The sequence below is a fragment of the Cibotium barometz genome, chromosome 5 (assembly GCF_041138505.1).
Source record: "Cibotium barometz isolate CiBa-2024 chromosome 5, ASM4113850v1, whole genome shotgun sequence".
In the NCBI taxonomy this organism is placed as follows: Eukaryota; Viridiplantae; Streptophyta; class Polypodiopsida; order Cyatheales; family Cibotiaceae; genus Cibotium; species Cibotium barometz.
This window is the reverse complement of record NC_141050.1, coordinates 6,780,805-6,797,380: the sequence shown is the minus strand read 5'-3', so window position 1 is coordinate 6,797,380 and position 16,576 is coordinate 6,780,805. Positions and strand designations below refer to the sequence as shown.

The following is a 16,576-nucleotide window of genomic DNA, read 5'->3' as shown; positions in this document are numbered from 1 at the left end:
GCTACGTCAGAGGCGTGGCCCATAAACCATACATCTGCCACATCAAAGGTGTGGCTAATGAAGTGGACATATGCCATATTAGAGGCTAGTGCACTCACTCCATGAACTAGGCATCCAACAATCATGAGTTTTGGATAACTATTGCATCAGAAGCTAAAACATTTGCCTCGATGGGACCGTGTGAACCTGCACATATGATATACCTCCTAGTGTCCCATACCGTGAGACATAGTTGTCAGGTACGATACCGTTTGATTTGTACGATACGATACCGTACGGGAAAATACGGTATGATATAAATTTTGTTCTTATCGTATGATAAAATATGGTGTTTTAAAAAAATACTTATAAACTTAGGTTATTCCAATTTGAGATATGGAGTATTTTAAAAAGGCGGGAAGCATCATAGTACAGAGGAGGCTCAAACAACCATAGACAAGCAAAAACAAGACCATTACCCCCCAAAAAAATTATTTTTTTGGGATTTTTTTTAAAAAAAAAAGAATTTTTTGGGGAAAAATCCGTACGAGTCCGTACGGTATCGTACCATATGGTATTCCATACAATATGGTGTCGTACACCGTATGGAAACAACTATGCCATGAGAACATACCCCAACGTGTCTTACAAATCCATCACTCCTCAGCTTGCAAGTCTTCCAAAAGATTACCAAATGTTGTTAGCAATCTCTTTCGGCATACAAACCGAACCTTCTTGGGAGAATAAATATATCTTAGAAGCTCACTGATTTCAATGTCAGCAAAATCTGCTCTGAATCTAGATCTCTACAAAATATATGCGCATGTGCCAAGATCCCGTAGAACCATCTCTGCGAAGCAAAGAAGGTTCACCCAACATTTGACAAAGCATAACCGCTTTACCCAGAAAAATACAGACCCAATCATAGTTGCAAATGCCAAGCAACTACATAACACTCTCCGATCATCCGCAATCCACAGTCTCATTCTTCCTTCCTTCCTGTAATTAATTTCTCAAATCAATTGCCGCTATCCCTTAGTCCAAAAATCCACCTAATAGGAATATAGATGTATCAAGAATCCTTGCATGTAGGCTTGTAGCAGAGAATAACTGTCAGAGGGCAGCGGAAAGATGTAGACGAATGACAAAAATGCTGAACCTCTAAGAGAGAGATGAGAGAAAACAACAAAATGCTGATGCACTAATCCTGAAGAAAAGAGTGGATACACTTAGCCCGTAGGCGAGGAGTGGACTCCATAGGTAGAGGGCTGAAGGTGCTCACCAAAGTGATCAACAAGAATGATCAAGGAATGATGGAATGTGAGGAAGAGGGCATCACATATATATACTTCTATATGAGCTGGTCGACTGCATCCTAGTCCTTCACACGACCTGAAAATAGGTGAAAAACTCCATAAAAGGGTGGGCAATCCACATCAAAGGCCCATAAAATAAGGGAAAAATATGGGGAATGCCAGAGCATAGAAATGGCCCCCATAAACACTAGAAATAGCCACCAAAGGAGGTGATATATGCTAACACCCCCTCTCGGGTCATGGGGGTGGCCCAAGACCCAAGGAGCTACCATGAACGCCAACTGACTGAGATAATCCTTTGGTGAAAAAGTCTGCAGTGTTTTCTTGGGTAGGACAATATTCAAGGATAATGTCTCCCTCCAAGATCCGCTCCCGCACAAAGTGGTACTTGATCTGTATATGCTTGGTCCACGCATGAAATACTGGATGCTTCGCAATAGCCAAGCAACTTTGGTTGTCGCATGAGATAAGGGTAGGCTGTTGCTATCAAAAACCGCTCTCCTCAAGTAGCCACTGCAACCAAATCACCTCACAAGCAGCTGAACAAGCCACTCGATACTCTGCCTCAGTCGATGAAAGTGCCACCGTAGGCTGCTTTTTACTCGTCCATCAATAGTCCCATCCGATTCGTACTTGGTCTTATAGACCCACTTGACACCAATAACCTTCCGCTTTGCTGGTCTAGGAATCAGCTCCCAAGTCTGATTCCATTCAATAGAGTCAAGCTCTGCTTCCATGGCCTGCTTCCAAGCTGGTTTGGAAAGCGTCTCCCCAATATGAGTAGGTTTCGAGTCCTTTTGGATGCGTGACATCAGTGCATAATTTACTAATCTCGTCTTAATTATCATCTAATCACTTGCTAATGATGTTGATTCTTGCATTTGATCCACCATAGCTCATCACTTTGCTTGCATTTCAACTTGGTATCAGAGCCAAGCTTAGGATTAATCCAATTTTTGAGCTTAATTATCTTGCTAATTAGCCTATTAATCATAATTAGGAGAATCATTTTAAGTCAATTTTCAACTAGTTTCTGTACCCCCAACTGGTGGAGGAGCTTCCTCTCCCTCCTGCCTTAACATTAGGCAAATCCCTCTTAGCCATAGATAGGTGATCTCTCAACGTTGAAGCCTAGCTCATTAGCTCGTCAAATCGCTGCGCAAGAGGGTAAAAAATCGCCAATTTACTGGCGCTTTATTTTTGGAGAAAATCTCAGATCTACACTTACACAGAGGCAATTGGCCTAATTCCTTTTGGCCCTAGGGGTTTTCAAGGGTGCTCTACATGTTGGTGATGTCAGATTTGTGAAATTCCTTAAGGAGAAGTGGCATCAAGCTCTGCATCAGATCTGCAAGTGACTTTGACAAAACAGAGATTAAGCATTCAATGTTTGGTCAAATCTTTGGTTTCTTGGCTTGATCCTTTACTAGACTAACTGCTATTGATGGCTTTGAAAGGATTTGAGCTCATTTGAACTCTTAAGGCACCAGATCTGGTCTCCCCGCACACTCTGTTTTTTGCACATAAAATAGGAGATTATTTCACTAATCAATGATTAATCAGCATTAATCACTGTATTTTGGTGCAATTGAGGATTCAAATTTACCATTGGGTATCTGATACAGATTCCTATCACTTCAGATTACAATTCGGAGATGGTTTGATACTCCAACCGTTCAGTACAGATCAGCTACACTTGGCTTTATGTAATTTTTTTGGTAAATTTATGTTGATAAAATCTGTTGTAATCATCATTTAACACCAGATTTGGGTAGACACTGCCCTTGAATATTGAATTGGATCAAGAGGTAAGACCCCCTTCACATCATCATGAGCACGGCACAAGAAATAGCTAAATTTAATGGGGAGCAGTTTCATACATGGCAAACAACGACCATGTATTTGCTCATGAGGAAAAATCTGTGGGGGCTAGTTGAGGGAAGAGATGAATGCCCAGAGATGATTGGGAAAAATGAGTGGAAGAGCATGAATGAGAAAGCATTAGGACTCATTGCACTCAGTTTAAATGATGAAATCATTCACCACATCACAGGGATACAACGGGCTAAAGATGCATGGGATGAACTCAATAAATTATTTGGCACTCAAGCAAAAAATTCAAAGATAAATCTGCTAATGCAATTCTACAAACTTGATATGAAGGAAAATGAACCTCTAACCACACACTTGAACAAATACAAAAGCATTAAGCAACAATTGGCAGCCATTGGTAAGAAGGTAGAGGATGATGAGGCACTAGCAGTGCTTCTGAAGAGTGTGGACAAAGGAGAATATAAAAACATTATGGCAACCTTAAAGAATGTACCTGAATTGAAGCTGCATGAGATAGAAGGAGCTCTACTAGAGCAAGAGACCAAGGTCAAGGAGAAGAAAGGGGTGGACTCAACAACTGGAGAGGAAAAAGCATTCTACACTCGAGGAGGATTCTCACGAGGACGAGGACGAGGAAGAGGCACGGGAGGAGGAAGGACCTTCACTTGCCACAACTGTGGGAAGCCAGGACACATGGCAAGACACTTCTACAGCAAACCCACAGTGAAGAAGGATCAACATCGGCAAACTTCATGGGAGATTTCTAAGGAAGTGGAGTCAGATCATATTTTCTGAGAGAAAGAGAGAGAAACCCCACAACCCAATGTAACCTGCCCCAATAGAGTAAAACCACCTCTGAGCCACCGATGATGTAGGCCATGTGGTAGATGTATGTGTGAGCACTTTAGTTAAGGTCACGTGCACTTGAAGTAGCCTTGGACACAGAGAGAGAGAGTGTGAAGGACTATGAGTTAGGGACTTGAGGCACTGGTCGCGGGCTACCAAGTAAGAGGAAACTTGGTATAGGGTCCAGGTGTGCTAGGATTATTCACTTGAGGGGAGGTGTTGAAATATACAAGTGAATGGGTGTGTGCGGGAACAAGTCCTTAGCAAGAGGCTGTAAAAGAGAGTCTGTAAATGAGTGGGTAGCACTGAAAAGGTGAGAGGTATCTACTGGGAGAGAATAAAGGGTAGCATGAGAAGATCTAGGATGTGTGGAGATATTCTGGGAAAAGTGAAGAGGTGGAGAGAATCAGGCAAAAGAGGTGGAATGAATCAAGGATGAGGTGTCCCCCCAGATGTAGGGGTGGTGGCACAAATCAAGGAGCAGATCATGGATGTAAACACTATACATTGAGGCATTGGCCTAATGAGTACTTACTGGTTTTTGAGTATCCATCATAGTCATAGGGAATGGGCATTTTTAGACTCGGGAATGTTGGGGATGGCAGCATCTTCCCGTTCCCATTCGTGTCCCATGTCACTCTATAGTCACAGGGAATGGCCATTCTCAATCTTCTCCGTCCCCGTTCCCCGTCCCCATTTCGCGTCCCATGTGACTCTGGTATCCATGCCTACATTAAGCTATCAGTTAATTGCTCACTAATCACTTGCTAATGATGTTGATTCTTGCATTTGATCCACCATAGCTCATCACTTTGCTTGCATTTCAACTAAGGCAACCGTGTTACGCTTGAGTCCCGCAATGTCTGGTACAACCAATTGGAAATACGAGATCCCCTCTCAGAAGTCTAACCCTTCTCCTGAGATGTGGCATGTTGTGGAGCATCCACTGAAATCTCCTCCTCCTGATTAATGTCGGATTATTCCTCCGCCTGAGGTGCTCGAGGACGTGCCAGGTCAGGTCGTGGAAGAGGAACAGGAGGATATAGCGAGGAATCAAGGAGAGGCTGAGTCGAATCAGCCCCTGAAGATGAAGAAGCCCCCTCTGCAATGGAAGATTAAGTTTCATCAACCACCACATCTCTGCTAACAATGATCTTCGAGGTTGTAGTATTATAGAGCCGATAACCTTTGGATTTCGAGATGTAACCAACCAAAATATGATGCTTGGACTTAGCATTCACTGTCCCCCTGGCTCCATTAGGTACATGAACAAATGCGTCTGATCCAAAAACTGGAAAATGAGAAACTATGGGTTTTCTACCGAGGTAGGCCTGAAAGGGGTCTGTCCTAGAACAGCAGTAGTAGGGGACTGATTAAGAATATAAATAGCAGTAGCAATTGCCTCCGCCCAAAGCTTTTGAGGAAGACTCCGATGTCCCAACATTGTTTGAGCCATCTCGATCACCGTTCGGTTCTTCTGCTCCACCACGCCGTTCTCTGAAGGAGTACGTGTGTTGGCAAACTCTTGTTGAATGCCATGTAGCTCACAATACTGGTTAAAGTGACAAGAAGTAAACTCGCCTCCTCGAAGGTTCGTAATGTCAAGACAGAGTGTCACGACTGTTTCTCGACCAAGGCTCTGGAATCTGTCGAAAGTTTTATCTTTGGATTTGAGAAAGTAGGACCAGGTATACCGACTAAAATCATCAACCAAGACAAAACATAACTGGCAGAACCAAGAGATGGAGTGCGCATCAGGCTGCACAAATCTGCATGAACCAACTCCAGAGGTGCCGTAGCTCGCCGTGTAGCCTTCTTTGGAAAGGCCTCCCGATGTTGTTTTCCTCTGAGACAAGAATGACAAGGGCCCTCACGTGTGCCAACATCTGGCAATCCATCCACCAGTTGCTCTGGAAAAGCCTTCCCCAAGGCCTCCAAATGAAGATGTCCAAATCCAGTATGCCAAAGATCGCTTGTGCGGGTACTTGTGTGAGAGTAAAGAGCCGTGCGTTTTTAGAGGCCATGGTCCTCGATAGCTTGCCAAAGGATATTGTTAGTGAGAGGGTACCGAATGATCACTGAGTCCTCTATGAATTCCACCTTAGTGTCCAATTTGCAAATCTCGTGTATAGAAAGGAGACGAAATTTGGCACATATAGCACTCTCGAGGTGTACTTCCCTCCATTGCCAATGAGACTGTGTAGCAGGAGCAAGAACAGCTCGTATGGTTGCCATCTGAGCAGTCCGTGCAAAGTTATCATCAAAATCCAAGCCAACTTTCTGAGAATAGCCTTTGGCCACAAGCTTGGCCTTGTGCTTATCCAGAGTCCCATCCGATTCGTACTTGGTCTTATAGACCCACTTGACACCAATCACCTTCCGCTTTGCCGGTCTAGGAACTAGCTCCCAAGTTTGTTTTTGTTCAATAGAGTCAAGCTCTGCTATTGTGGCTTGATTCCAAGTGGGTTTGGAAAGCGCCTCCCCAATATGAGTAGGTTCTGAGTCCTTCTGGATGCGTGACATCAGTGCATAATTGACGCACAGGTTCTCCTTGTGGTACGCGTAACGCAACCGCTCAATCGATCGATCCAGAGGTGAAGGAAATCGTGTTACCCCTGAGTCCGCAATGCCTGGTACAACCAAGGATCTTGGGGAATACAAGATCCCCCCTTAGAAGTCAAACCCTACTCTTGAGATGTAGCCTGTCGTGGAGCATCCACCGACATCTCCTCCTCTTGATCAATGTCGGACGATTCCTCCGCCTGAGGTGCTCAAGGACGTGCCAATTTAAGACGAGGAAGAGGAACAAGAGGATCGAGTGAGGAACCAAGGAGAGGTTGAGTCGAATCAATCCTTGAAGATGAAGAAGCCCCCTCTACAATGGAAGATGAAGTCTCATCAACCACCACATCTTTGCTAACAATGATGTTTGAGGTTGCAGGATTGTAGAGCTGATAACATTTGGATTCTGAGCTGTAACCAACCAAAATATGATGCTTGGACTTAGCATCCAGTTTCCCCCTGTCACCATCAAGTACATGAACAAATGCATCTAATCCAAAAACCCGAAAATGAGAAACTGCGGGTTTTCTACCACGGTAGGACTGAAAGGGGGTTTGTTATGGAACAATAGTAGTAGGGGACTAATTAAGAAAACAGCAGTAGCAACTGCCTCTGCCCAAAGCTTTTGAGGAAGACTCCAATGTTCCAACATTGTCCGAGCCATCTCAATCACCGTTAGGTTCTTCCGCTCCACCATGCCGTTCTCTGAAGGAGCACTTGTGTTGGCAAACTCGTGTTGAATGCCATGTAGCTCACAATACTGGTTAAATTGACAAGAAGTAAACTCGCCACCTTTGTTGGCTCGTAATGTCAGGACGGAGTGTCCGGACTGTTTCTCCATCAAGGTTCTCCATGTTTGGAATCTGTTTCATCTTTGGATTTGAGAAAATGGGCCGAAGTATATTGGCTAAAATCATCAACCAAGAGAAAAACATAACTGGCAGAACCAAGCGCGCATCAGGCCAAAATCTGCATGAACCAACTCCAGAGGTGCCGTAGCTTGCCGTGTAGCCTTCTTTGGAAGGCTTGTCCCTTTGATACAAGAGTGACAAGGGCCCTCACGTGTGCCAGCATCTGGCAATCCATCCACCAGTTGCTTTGGAAAAGCCTTCCGCAAGGCCTCCAAATGAAGATGTCCAATCTAGCATGCCAAAGATCGCATGTAGTCGGATGGCCATATCCTCAGTGGAAATATCCTTCCCGCACCCAGAAATCTCAGATCGCAACGACTCTAGTTTGTTGATGTGATCCCGCATGGAAGTAGAATCAATGGGTGAAAGCTTCAACATTTGAAGCTCTAGGGAAACTCTCTTCATGGTTGTCTTTTGGTCGTAGATGTCAGAGAGTCTCTTCCAAGCAACATGTGTATGGGTATCCCGTTTGATGTGAGCGATGGCTGAGGGTTGAGAGTTCAGAAGAATGAATGACCGAGCATGGGCATTAAGCCGATCCCATATAGCAGCTTCATGTGTAAGGGCATCCCTCGTATCCTCATTCTTTGTGGTGTCCGGGCTGGGCTGGAGGACCGGTCGAGTGATGAACTCCAAAAGATCATAAGTCTCCAAGACTGCTTCCACCATGACTTTGCAGATGTCGTAGTTTGTGCCATCCAACTTGGCATCTGAAGGAAAAGTCGGAAGAGTGGGTATTTGAACCACCCGGGGTTGGATGAGTGCCATGATGTACCTCCTCTGAAAAATGCAGCCATCAAAAGAGCCCAAGAGCTTCTCTTTGCACTTGTAGGGAGGGTCGGTGGGAAAGAAAGAACCCAACAGAAACAACACTAGAAGGCACCAGAACACCTAGCTAACATCCCCTGGTCCTCAACTGCCCCAATTGGATCATTCAATTCCCTCCCAGCCTCCCTAGTCAATCCAGCTGCTTACTTAGGTTGTCTTCGAAGGTCAGTTCCTACTTCTAATACCCTTGATCTACCACCTAACAGCCTCTCTTGACCATAGCCGATATCCAGTCGACTAAACTCATCTCGAGTTGACGCAGAATTGCTCAGATTCTGCCTCCGAAGTCCTCTCTTTGTTTCCTGTGAGAGATTTGCCCTCCAGAGTCCCAAAGTGTCCTCCACCGTCAGATAGCTCCAAATCTTGGTCTTAAAACCTCTCAGAACTAAGCAGCTACCCTTAGCTGACCACTGGCTGACAATACACTCTCTCAACTGCCACAACCAAAGCAAAAACTCACTGTTACTTGCCTCCCAATTTCTGATGGCTTTCCCAGTGCAGAAATGGTCCTCCAATGTCCTCTATGATCCTCTAGTGTCCGCCGACCTTATAGCTACACTCCCTAGACCTTCCTGGTTGTCCTGGCGACCCTCCTCCGACTGTCCCTTGATCTTCCTCCTGCAGAGTTTTGCCTCAGAATTCTGCCACAGAACTGCCTGTCTCCGAAGTCTACAGTAATTCTGAAACTTCCCAAAATGTCCTCTGACAGCTACAAACCCTCAGATGTCTCCCAACTTAACAAGATATCACCTTACAAGATCTCTACTGACTACAGCAAGCCCACAGCTACCTCTAAATGGACTGTTTCCACCCAACTAGCCAAACTGACGTGGCTGACACAAATTCTCTCCTTTTGAGTCAGCTAACCCCACAGGAGCCTCAAAACACTTAAACAAAACCAGAACCCAGCCTTAGAACCAATCAGCTGACCACTAGTGTTAGACTGCTGCCATAGAACCCTGTAAGACAACAAGCCTTCTGACAGCTGTCCTCAGACAGACCTAAAACCGTCAACTGTGCTTTAGAATTGCTACCCTTGAACTCAAACAAGACAGAACAGGATCCCCATACCCCTTGCTGACTATTCTGATGTCTGGCTGACAATGGTTGTCCCCGACACAGGTTGACCGTCCTAGCGCAGACTCAACCAGAGTTAATCTTCACCTGCAGTCTTTTCTTCAATAGAAACTCCACCCTGGCAACCCAGAATTGAACCAAAACTACAGAAGAACTTTTTAATATCACACAACTTGCTTCTCTGTGTATATTAAGAAGACTGTGCACCACGCAGCAAACCCTGAGACTTGAGCAGATGAATGAAACTAGCAATAGATCAAAAGAAATTCTCACACAAATGACCACAAAAGAAACCCAAACATATATTCTGAACTTCAACAAGATCATCAACAACTATATACTCTGCAGCAACTGCTTGCAGGCTTCAACTGGCAAATACAACTGGAAAATGCCTGTGAGCAATCTTTAATCTGGCTCGGGTTCCGACAGTATTGCACTTTGTGAGGTTTTGGGACACAATCTCCCTCATAGAACCCTCAACCACTCTTGCAATCCCCTGCTCTAGACAGATCTAAGTCTTCTCAACAATCACCCATTGCCTTCTGCACAGAACAAGCCCACAGATCGCTAACCAGCTTCACCACAATCTTCACAACCATACAATAGCTCTCTCAGCAATCTCTTCTTCAACACACCAAAAGTTCTCTCAATGCTCTCTCCATTGCTCTCTCATTGTACAGTCCCAGTGTGTATAGAAGTATCCTTGAAAGATTAGAGGGAAAGTTGTATCAATGTTCTTAATCTCTTCCGAGTTCCATGGAATCCTGCAGTATGTTTCTACTTATCCACCTTTGGGAGGAATGATCAGCATCAAAAGTCTTTGCTTGCACTGCTCTACTGTCCACAAGTGCTGCATGAGAGATCACTTTGCTCCTCCATACTAGAATGGAAAAGTACTGCGTGCAGTATTGACAATCAGTTCTAAGGCAATTTTCATGTTTGTTTCTTATAAAAGTTGTACGGGTTTTCAAGACTCAAGCAGCAGCCTCCCCTCTTCTCCTCTTCTCTGCACCTGCCTTAGTTTCCTTTTCTCCTCCAAGACCTTCTCTATAACCACACATCATTTCATTGTGGCCATGTGTTTTGTTTTCAGAGTCCTGCTGGCCAACGAAGGAGTAAAGGAATGAGTGCTCCGACCCCTGTTGAAAGTCCTGAAGCGAGACTTGGAGCTGCTATTCAAACCTCAAGAAATACTGTCGACTTGCGAGGAATGCGGGTGGAAGATGCTCTCATGCATCTTGATTTTGCTCTTCTTCGAAGCAGGCGGGCATCAGTACTGTTTGTTGTACATGGAGAAGGAACAGGTGCATTAAGGGCTGCTGTTTTACAGAAGTTGAAGGGGCATTCATTAGTTTCAAAATTTGAACAAGAGAGCCCAATGAATTATGGTTGCACCGTTGTATATATAAAGTGACGATTGTTTGCATTGCTTCATTTATATATAGTACAGAGTGTATAGTAAGGTACGAAAGCCTCTTCCTTTACAAGCCTTTTGACAAGATTTTGGGGACGGAGGGTTGTAGATGGGGCTGTTATGAGCTCCAGCAGGAAAACATAGGCCTTAACAAAGGCTTGCAGGTTAAAAGTTCGAAAATAGGACTAAAATGCCCAACTGTGCTCTTATTTTTGAATAGAACCAGGAGTGTTCAGTTTGAAAGTGACCTGCTTAAACCTTAATAACAGGCTGAAGATATATGAAGAGGGATTACTTATTCTCTTACTAGCTAAGATTGATTAAAGTGTTTTTTTTAAAAAAATAAAGGGATTTAAGGTAAAATAAACCATTGCCTTTGCTAAGAGCATCATAGAAAGCTCGTTGAAGCCATGAGTTGATCATGAATGGGAACCACAGTATAGACTGCAAATACACCCCCTTTAATCAATATAAATGATACAGGAGTAACAGAAGTGATACTAAATAAAAGATGATGTAAATTGTGCTCAAATTACAAGTCTGAAGATAAGAAAAAAAAACGAGGAAGCCGTTAACAAATAGGAGTGGTCGTTTAAAACTAATGTTGAATCAATCCAAAAAAGGCGGAAAATTCCAATGTAAGCATGAGTGCCTTTGTATAAAAAGCCGTCTAAGCTCATATTAGTTCCTCAATGGTTCCTTCTACTACCTAAAATCTTAGCTACTCAAGGGAAGCTTTGATTTGAATCTTCGATTTCAATCAAACCCGTTCGAATAGAAAGAGAAATCTATGAGAAATTCCTATGTTTCTAAATTAGTTTCAGATAAGGAGGATGCTTTACAGAAGAGTAAGAAAATTAAAGAGAGAGAAACGAAGAACAAGAAGAAGATTCAAGGAGAGAAAGGGGGTAAACACCCTCTTGTGTTGTCAAAACATAGAGATTTATAAGAAAATCTCCTCTATATTTTTGGAAAAGATTCTCATGATTTTAACTATGGTCTCTCCAAGAATATTCGGTGCTTTTTTAATAGATTAAGCCAATAAAAATTCATATTATGTTTCTAAATTAGTTCCAGACAAGGAGGATGCTTCAAAGCAGAGGAAGAAGATTGCGAGGGAGAGAGAAGACGAAGGCGAAGATCCCGTGTCGTGTCAAAGTAGAGAAATTTAAAAGGAAAATCTTCTCTATAAAAGATTCTCATGGATGAGCATCTATGTATGCATTTGCCTTCGTTCTATCTTTCTTTTCGCATACCGACAAGCCCTCTTTCCCTCTCCCTCTCTCTCTTTCACACGTTCCATGATCCTGATAAGTGGAACTTCTTTTCATTTATGCTCCTGATTTAGTTATTGAGATAAGCTATTGATAATGAAGCCGTTCTTATCTTTATTCTAACAATGCTTGAAGGTCTTTTTTTTTTTTTTTTGAGAGTGTGGTCTTTGGGACCAATACATATTTAAAGACCATGAACGTCTTACGCCAAATCTTTGGTGGGAGATAAGAAACATTAAAGAATCAAGTCCTAGTATTTATCCATTATGCCACAATGTTTACAGAAATGCTCAGATTGGTCGTCGATGTTGGTGAGACTAGGTTAACATCAACTACCATTAGACGAGCAGCTAGTTTTCGGTTGCAGAAATTTTGGATGAGAGCTTTCCCATCGCGGAAAACTACCCATGTACCTTCTTGATGTGCCGCTTAAACCTTTGCAAGTTCGACATCTTTTTGGTTTAGTTGTGCTGGGGTACGCTCATCTGCAATCCATACTTTGGTGCCCTTTAGATTCTTTTACTGCTTAAGGATGTCCATTACTGCATCACCAATCCATACTTTGGTGCCCTTTAGATTCTTTGAATGCTTAAGGATTTCTCTCCAGTACATCCAAACGAAGCCACTGTAGAGCAACGTATTCAAGCTGCATAGACTTGATAAGTTGAAAGGCAAGAGGAGAGCCTTTGAAGCTCAAACCCACATGCCATCACCAGCAATACTTTCAACGCACCACAAGTAACGTTTGGTAATGTTACTTGTGCTGTTGGTACTGTTGAGCAATGAAGATGTTCATGCGTTTGGTAACGTTACTTGTGCTACGCTGAAAGTATTGCTAGAGATGGCATGTGGGTTTGAGCTTCAAAGGCTCTCGTCTTGCCTTTCAACTTATCAAGTCTATGCAGCTTGAATACATTGCTCTCCAGTGGCTTCGTTTGGATGTGCTGGAGGATAATTTCCGGGTCGCCCTTGAGAGAGAGAGTGCTGTATAAACGTCTAGTAAAGACCTATGAGAAAAACATGTATTACAGATGGTCCATGGTGAACACAATAGGACGAGTGTTATCCAATTTGATCCTCTCGTTGATTACGGTGGATGTGCACCCTTGTACAAATTGCAGGTGGTGGTGTGCGTGAGTTGTATACAAAACTGGGTGTAAATATCTATTTCTTGTTAATTTCAAGCGTTAAAAAAAAAGAGAAAAAAGAAAGTAACCCATTCCATCATGTAATTTTTACATTGAGAGCCAAGTGAGTAGCATTCATGTTGACATCTTGTGGTCATACCACTTTATATGGCGATAGCGTATGCCCATGATTTAAAGAGAGCGTATGTCCATGTTTTAGAGATGGTGGGAGGAGGAACCAAATCTCAAGGCTTGAGAGTGTTTCTCTTTTAGAAGAATCTTTGCTCTCCTTGCAATTAATGAGCACCTAATGGGTGTAGGGAGCAAAGGTTGAGTGAGACTCCTCTAAGCTAGATGTACACTTGAGCCAAAGAAATGAGTAATATGTTGGATTCAAGGTGGATCGAAGCACACATTAAACTTCATTCTTAAGCATAATTAAACTAAGTTGAAGTGATTAAGAATGTGCTAATCAAGTGAGCATAATGTGGGCGAGGTTAAGTTGTAAAATGAGAGTGTTGCATATTGAAAATGAGAGGCCCAATATATAGGCAAGTACATCGAGAGAGAGCCAAGCTCTGCTTACATCACCTTGAGGTGTAAAGGTGGAGAGTAGCTAGGCTAAAATAGTGGAGAGAATTGAGCACCTAAAAGAGGTAGATTCCAAATGTTGAGAAACGCTAGGGGATGATCCTAAATCAAGGGAAAATGTTAGTCTAGATGCTTGGTAAATGTGCTTCATCAAAGAGAATTTACAGCAAGGATAAATGGTAGAAATAACCATAGGAAAATAGCTCATGTTTGCCTATGAACCAAACATGGGTAAAGATAAAATAAGATAGCGAAGATGACCTAGGCTTGAATGCCCCTTTCACAATAAAAAAATGGATACAAAGCTTAAGATATTGTGGGTATGATGACCAAGATGAGGCTCCACAAAATAAAAGTCGGTGACTAAATAAAAACTCCTTGGTTAACAATGCAACAAGAAAAGCATCTAAGCCTTAAAATAAATAAGGGGAATAAGGTGAGAGATAAATAGGGTGCTGCACTTCTTCTTCTCCATATGAGTAGCTAGCCTTTGAAAAACATGCTTTGTCTTTGGCTTTGGTCTTTAGAATCTTCGAGAGCACAAGCATTGTTGAAGTAGTGTTCTCTTGAATAAAAGGTTCATAAAGTAAACATGACACTTGTTGCATACAAACCATATAAGAACACAAAGACCAAGTATCACAGGTCAGAATCAGATGGATTGTTTGGAATCAGCAGGTCGGAATCAGCAGCTTGGAATTAGCAAGATTGAGTCATCAAGACGGAATTCGCTGGTTGAAATTAGCTAGTCTGAATGAGCATCACATGTCAGAACCAGCTAGTCGGAATCAGCTAGACGAAATCAGCTGGTCAGAATCAGCAAGATGGAATCGGCTGCATGGAATCAGCTGGACATGTCGGATTCAGCTGGGGTAGCAAGACTGTTAGAATCAGTAGGACAAGTCAGAATCAGCAAGACATGTCGGAATCAACTGGGTAGTTGGAATCAGCTCATCAGTCAAATTCAACCGGGTAGTCGGAATCAGCCCGTGTCAGTCGGATTCAGCTGATGAGTCGGATTTAGCTAGGTAGTTAGAATCAGCCATGTACTCGGGATCAGCTGGTTAGTTAAAATCAGCTTTGAAGACTTGAAGAAAATCCTTGATGAGAACTCTTTGCCCAATATTTTGGTCGCTTGAGTGCACCGTGATGACGTTGGCTATTGGTTGCAAGCTAACGTCGGACACTGAACTTCGACGTGTGCTTGACCTCAACGGAGGGCTTGCCTCAGAGGATGGTGCGGATCGTTGATGGCATGGGCTACTAAAGAGAAGCACACTTGAAGAAGAACATTGAACAACAAATCGAAACGATAGTGGCGCAAACGAGCTAGCTGCAGTAATTGCAATAGTTGAAGGCAATAATTCCAATGCTGTTTATTGGTCAGTAGGAGAGCAGCGTAGCAGATGCGGTGTCTAGCTCTGATACCATGTTGGATTCAAGGTGGATCGAAACACACGTTAAACTTCATTCTTAAGCATAATGTGGGCGAGGTTAAGTTGTTAAATGAGAGCGTTGCATATTGAAAAAGAGAGGCCCAATATACAGGCCAGTACATCGAGAGAGAGCCAAGCTTTGCTTACATCACCTTGAGGTGTAAAGGTGGAGATTAGCTTGGCTAAAATAGTCGAGATAATTGAGCACCTAGAAGAGTAGATTCCAAATGTTGAGAGACGCTAGGGGATGCTCCTAAATCAAGGGAAAATGGTAGGCTAGATGCTTGGTAAATGTGCTTCAGCAAAGAGCACTTACAACAAGGATAAATGGTAGAAATAGCCATAGGAAAATAGCTCATGTTTGGGACATTATTTCTAACATAATAGTTGTCTAAGTGGTGTCATTTTGGAGTTGGGTCCCTCTCAACAAAACTTAGTAGCGTCCCTTGTAAATGAAATTAATGGAGTGGATAGCTAGATTGCCTACTATCACTTATAATACCAACCACTTGCAAATTAAATAAAGAAGAACATCCATCTCTTATATAATAAAGTACAAGTACAAGGATTTATAACTTACATATTACACATGAAGAATGTATCTCACACACACTTAGAAATGTATAACAACAATGAATAACTACCAGATATGTAAGGTACAAGATGCAAGATGCAATACCCAACCATGAGGCCTAGTGGATATTTATACACAAATATGAGGAGGTGGAATAAATGCAAGATGCAATAGCCATGACGCCTAGTGTATATTTATACACAAATGTGAGGAGGTGGAATAGAAGCACATGTGTAAAGAAGGTGCTACACTAAGCCAAGATAATTCTGTATCATAGTCAAGGAAAGTTCTCAAGATAATTGCCATGTAGGTGGGTGTAACTGGGTGGTGCAAAGTCAACAAAAGGACGAATCAAATTAGTTGTGTGTGCTAATATTAAAGTGTACTTCAATATGTGCTAAGGTTCACAACCTTTAATTTAGTGAAATCCTAAATTCTAAGGTTAAAATCCACTAACTCATCATAAATATTTGAATACTAACCCTTGATGATGGAGTGTGATTTTGATTGGAGTGTCATGTGGTGATGAGGTTGTTCTCTCTCTCTCTCTCTCTCTCTCTCTCACCAATTATCCTTGACTACAAGAAGCATTCCTCTTCCAGCAGAAACCACCTTCCACACACACACACACACGATAACACCCTTTGCACACGGTCTCTCTACATAATTTCTACGAGCAATTGTATATGAAGAAGTTCTCAACAACTTTAACATGCTATGCATTGACATCCAACCTATTTTGAGGCACATTGCCACATGTCTATAGCCCTTAGTCAGCCTCTTGTTAAGATTTCCATCTACATGCCTT

At 42.7% G+C, this 16,576-nt stretch overlaps 1 protein-coding gene across 1 annotated transcript in view; it reads left to right on the top strand.

The window, feature by feature from the left end:
• Window positions 1–11,067, top strand: part of LOC147637997 (DNA mismatch repair protein MutS, type 2) — a 76,042-nt gene extending 64,975 nt beyond the window's left edge. Inside the window, 1 exon segment of the mRNA XM_086797341.1 lies at window positions 10,446–11,067. Coding sequence (XP_086653467.1) covers window positions 10,446–10,766 — 321 coding nt within the window. The 3' untranslated portion in view covers window positions 10,767–11,067.
• The last annotated feature ends 5,509 nt before the right edge of the window (window positions 11,068–16,576 follow it).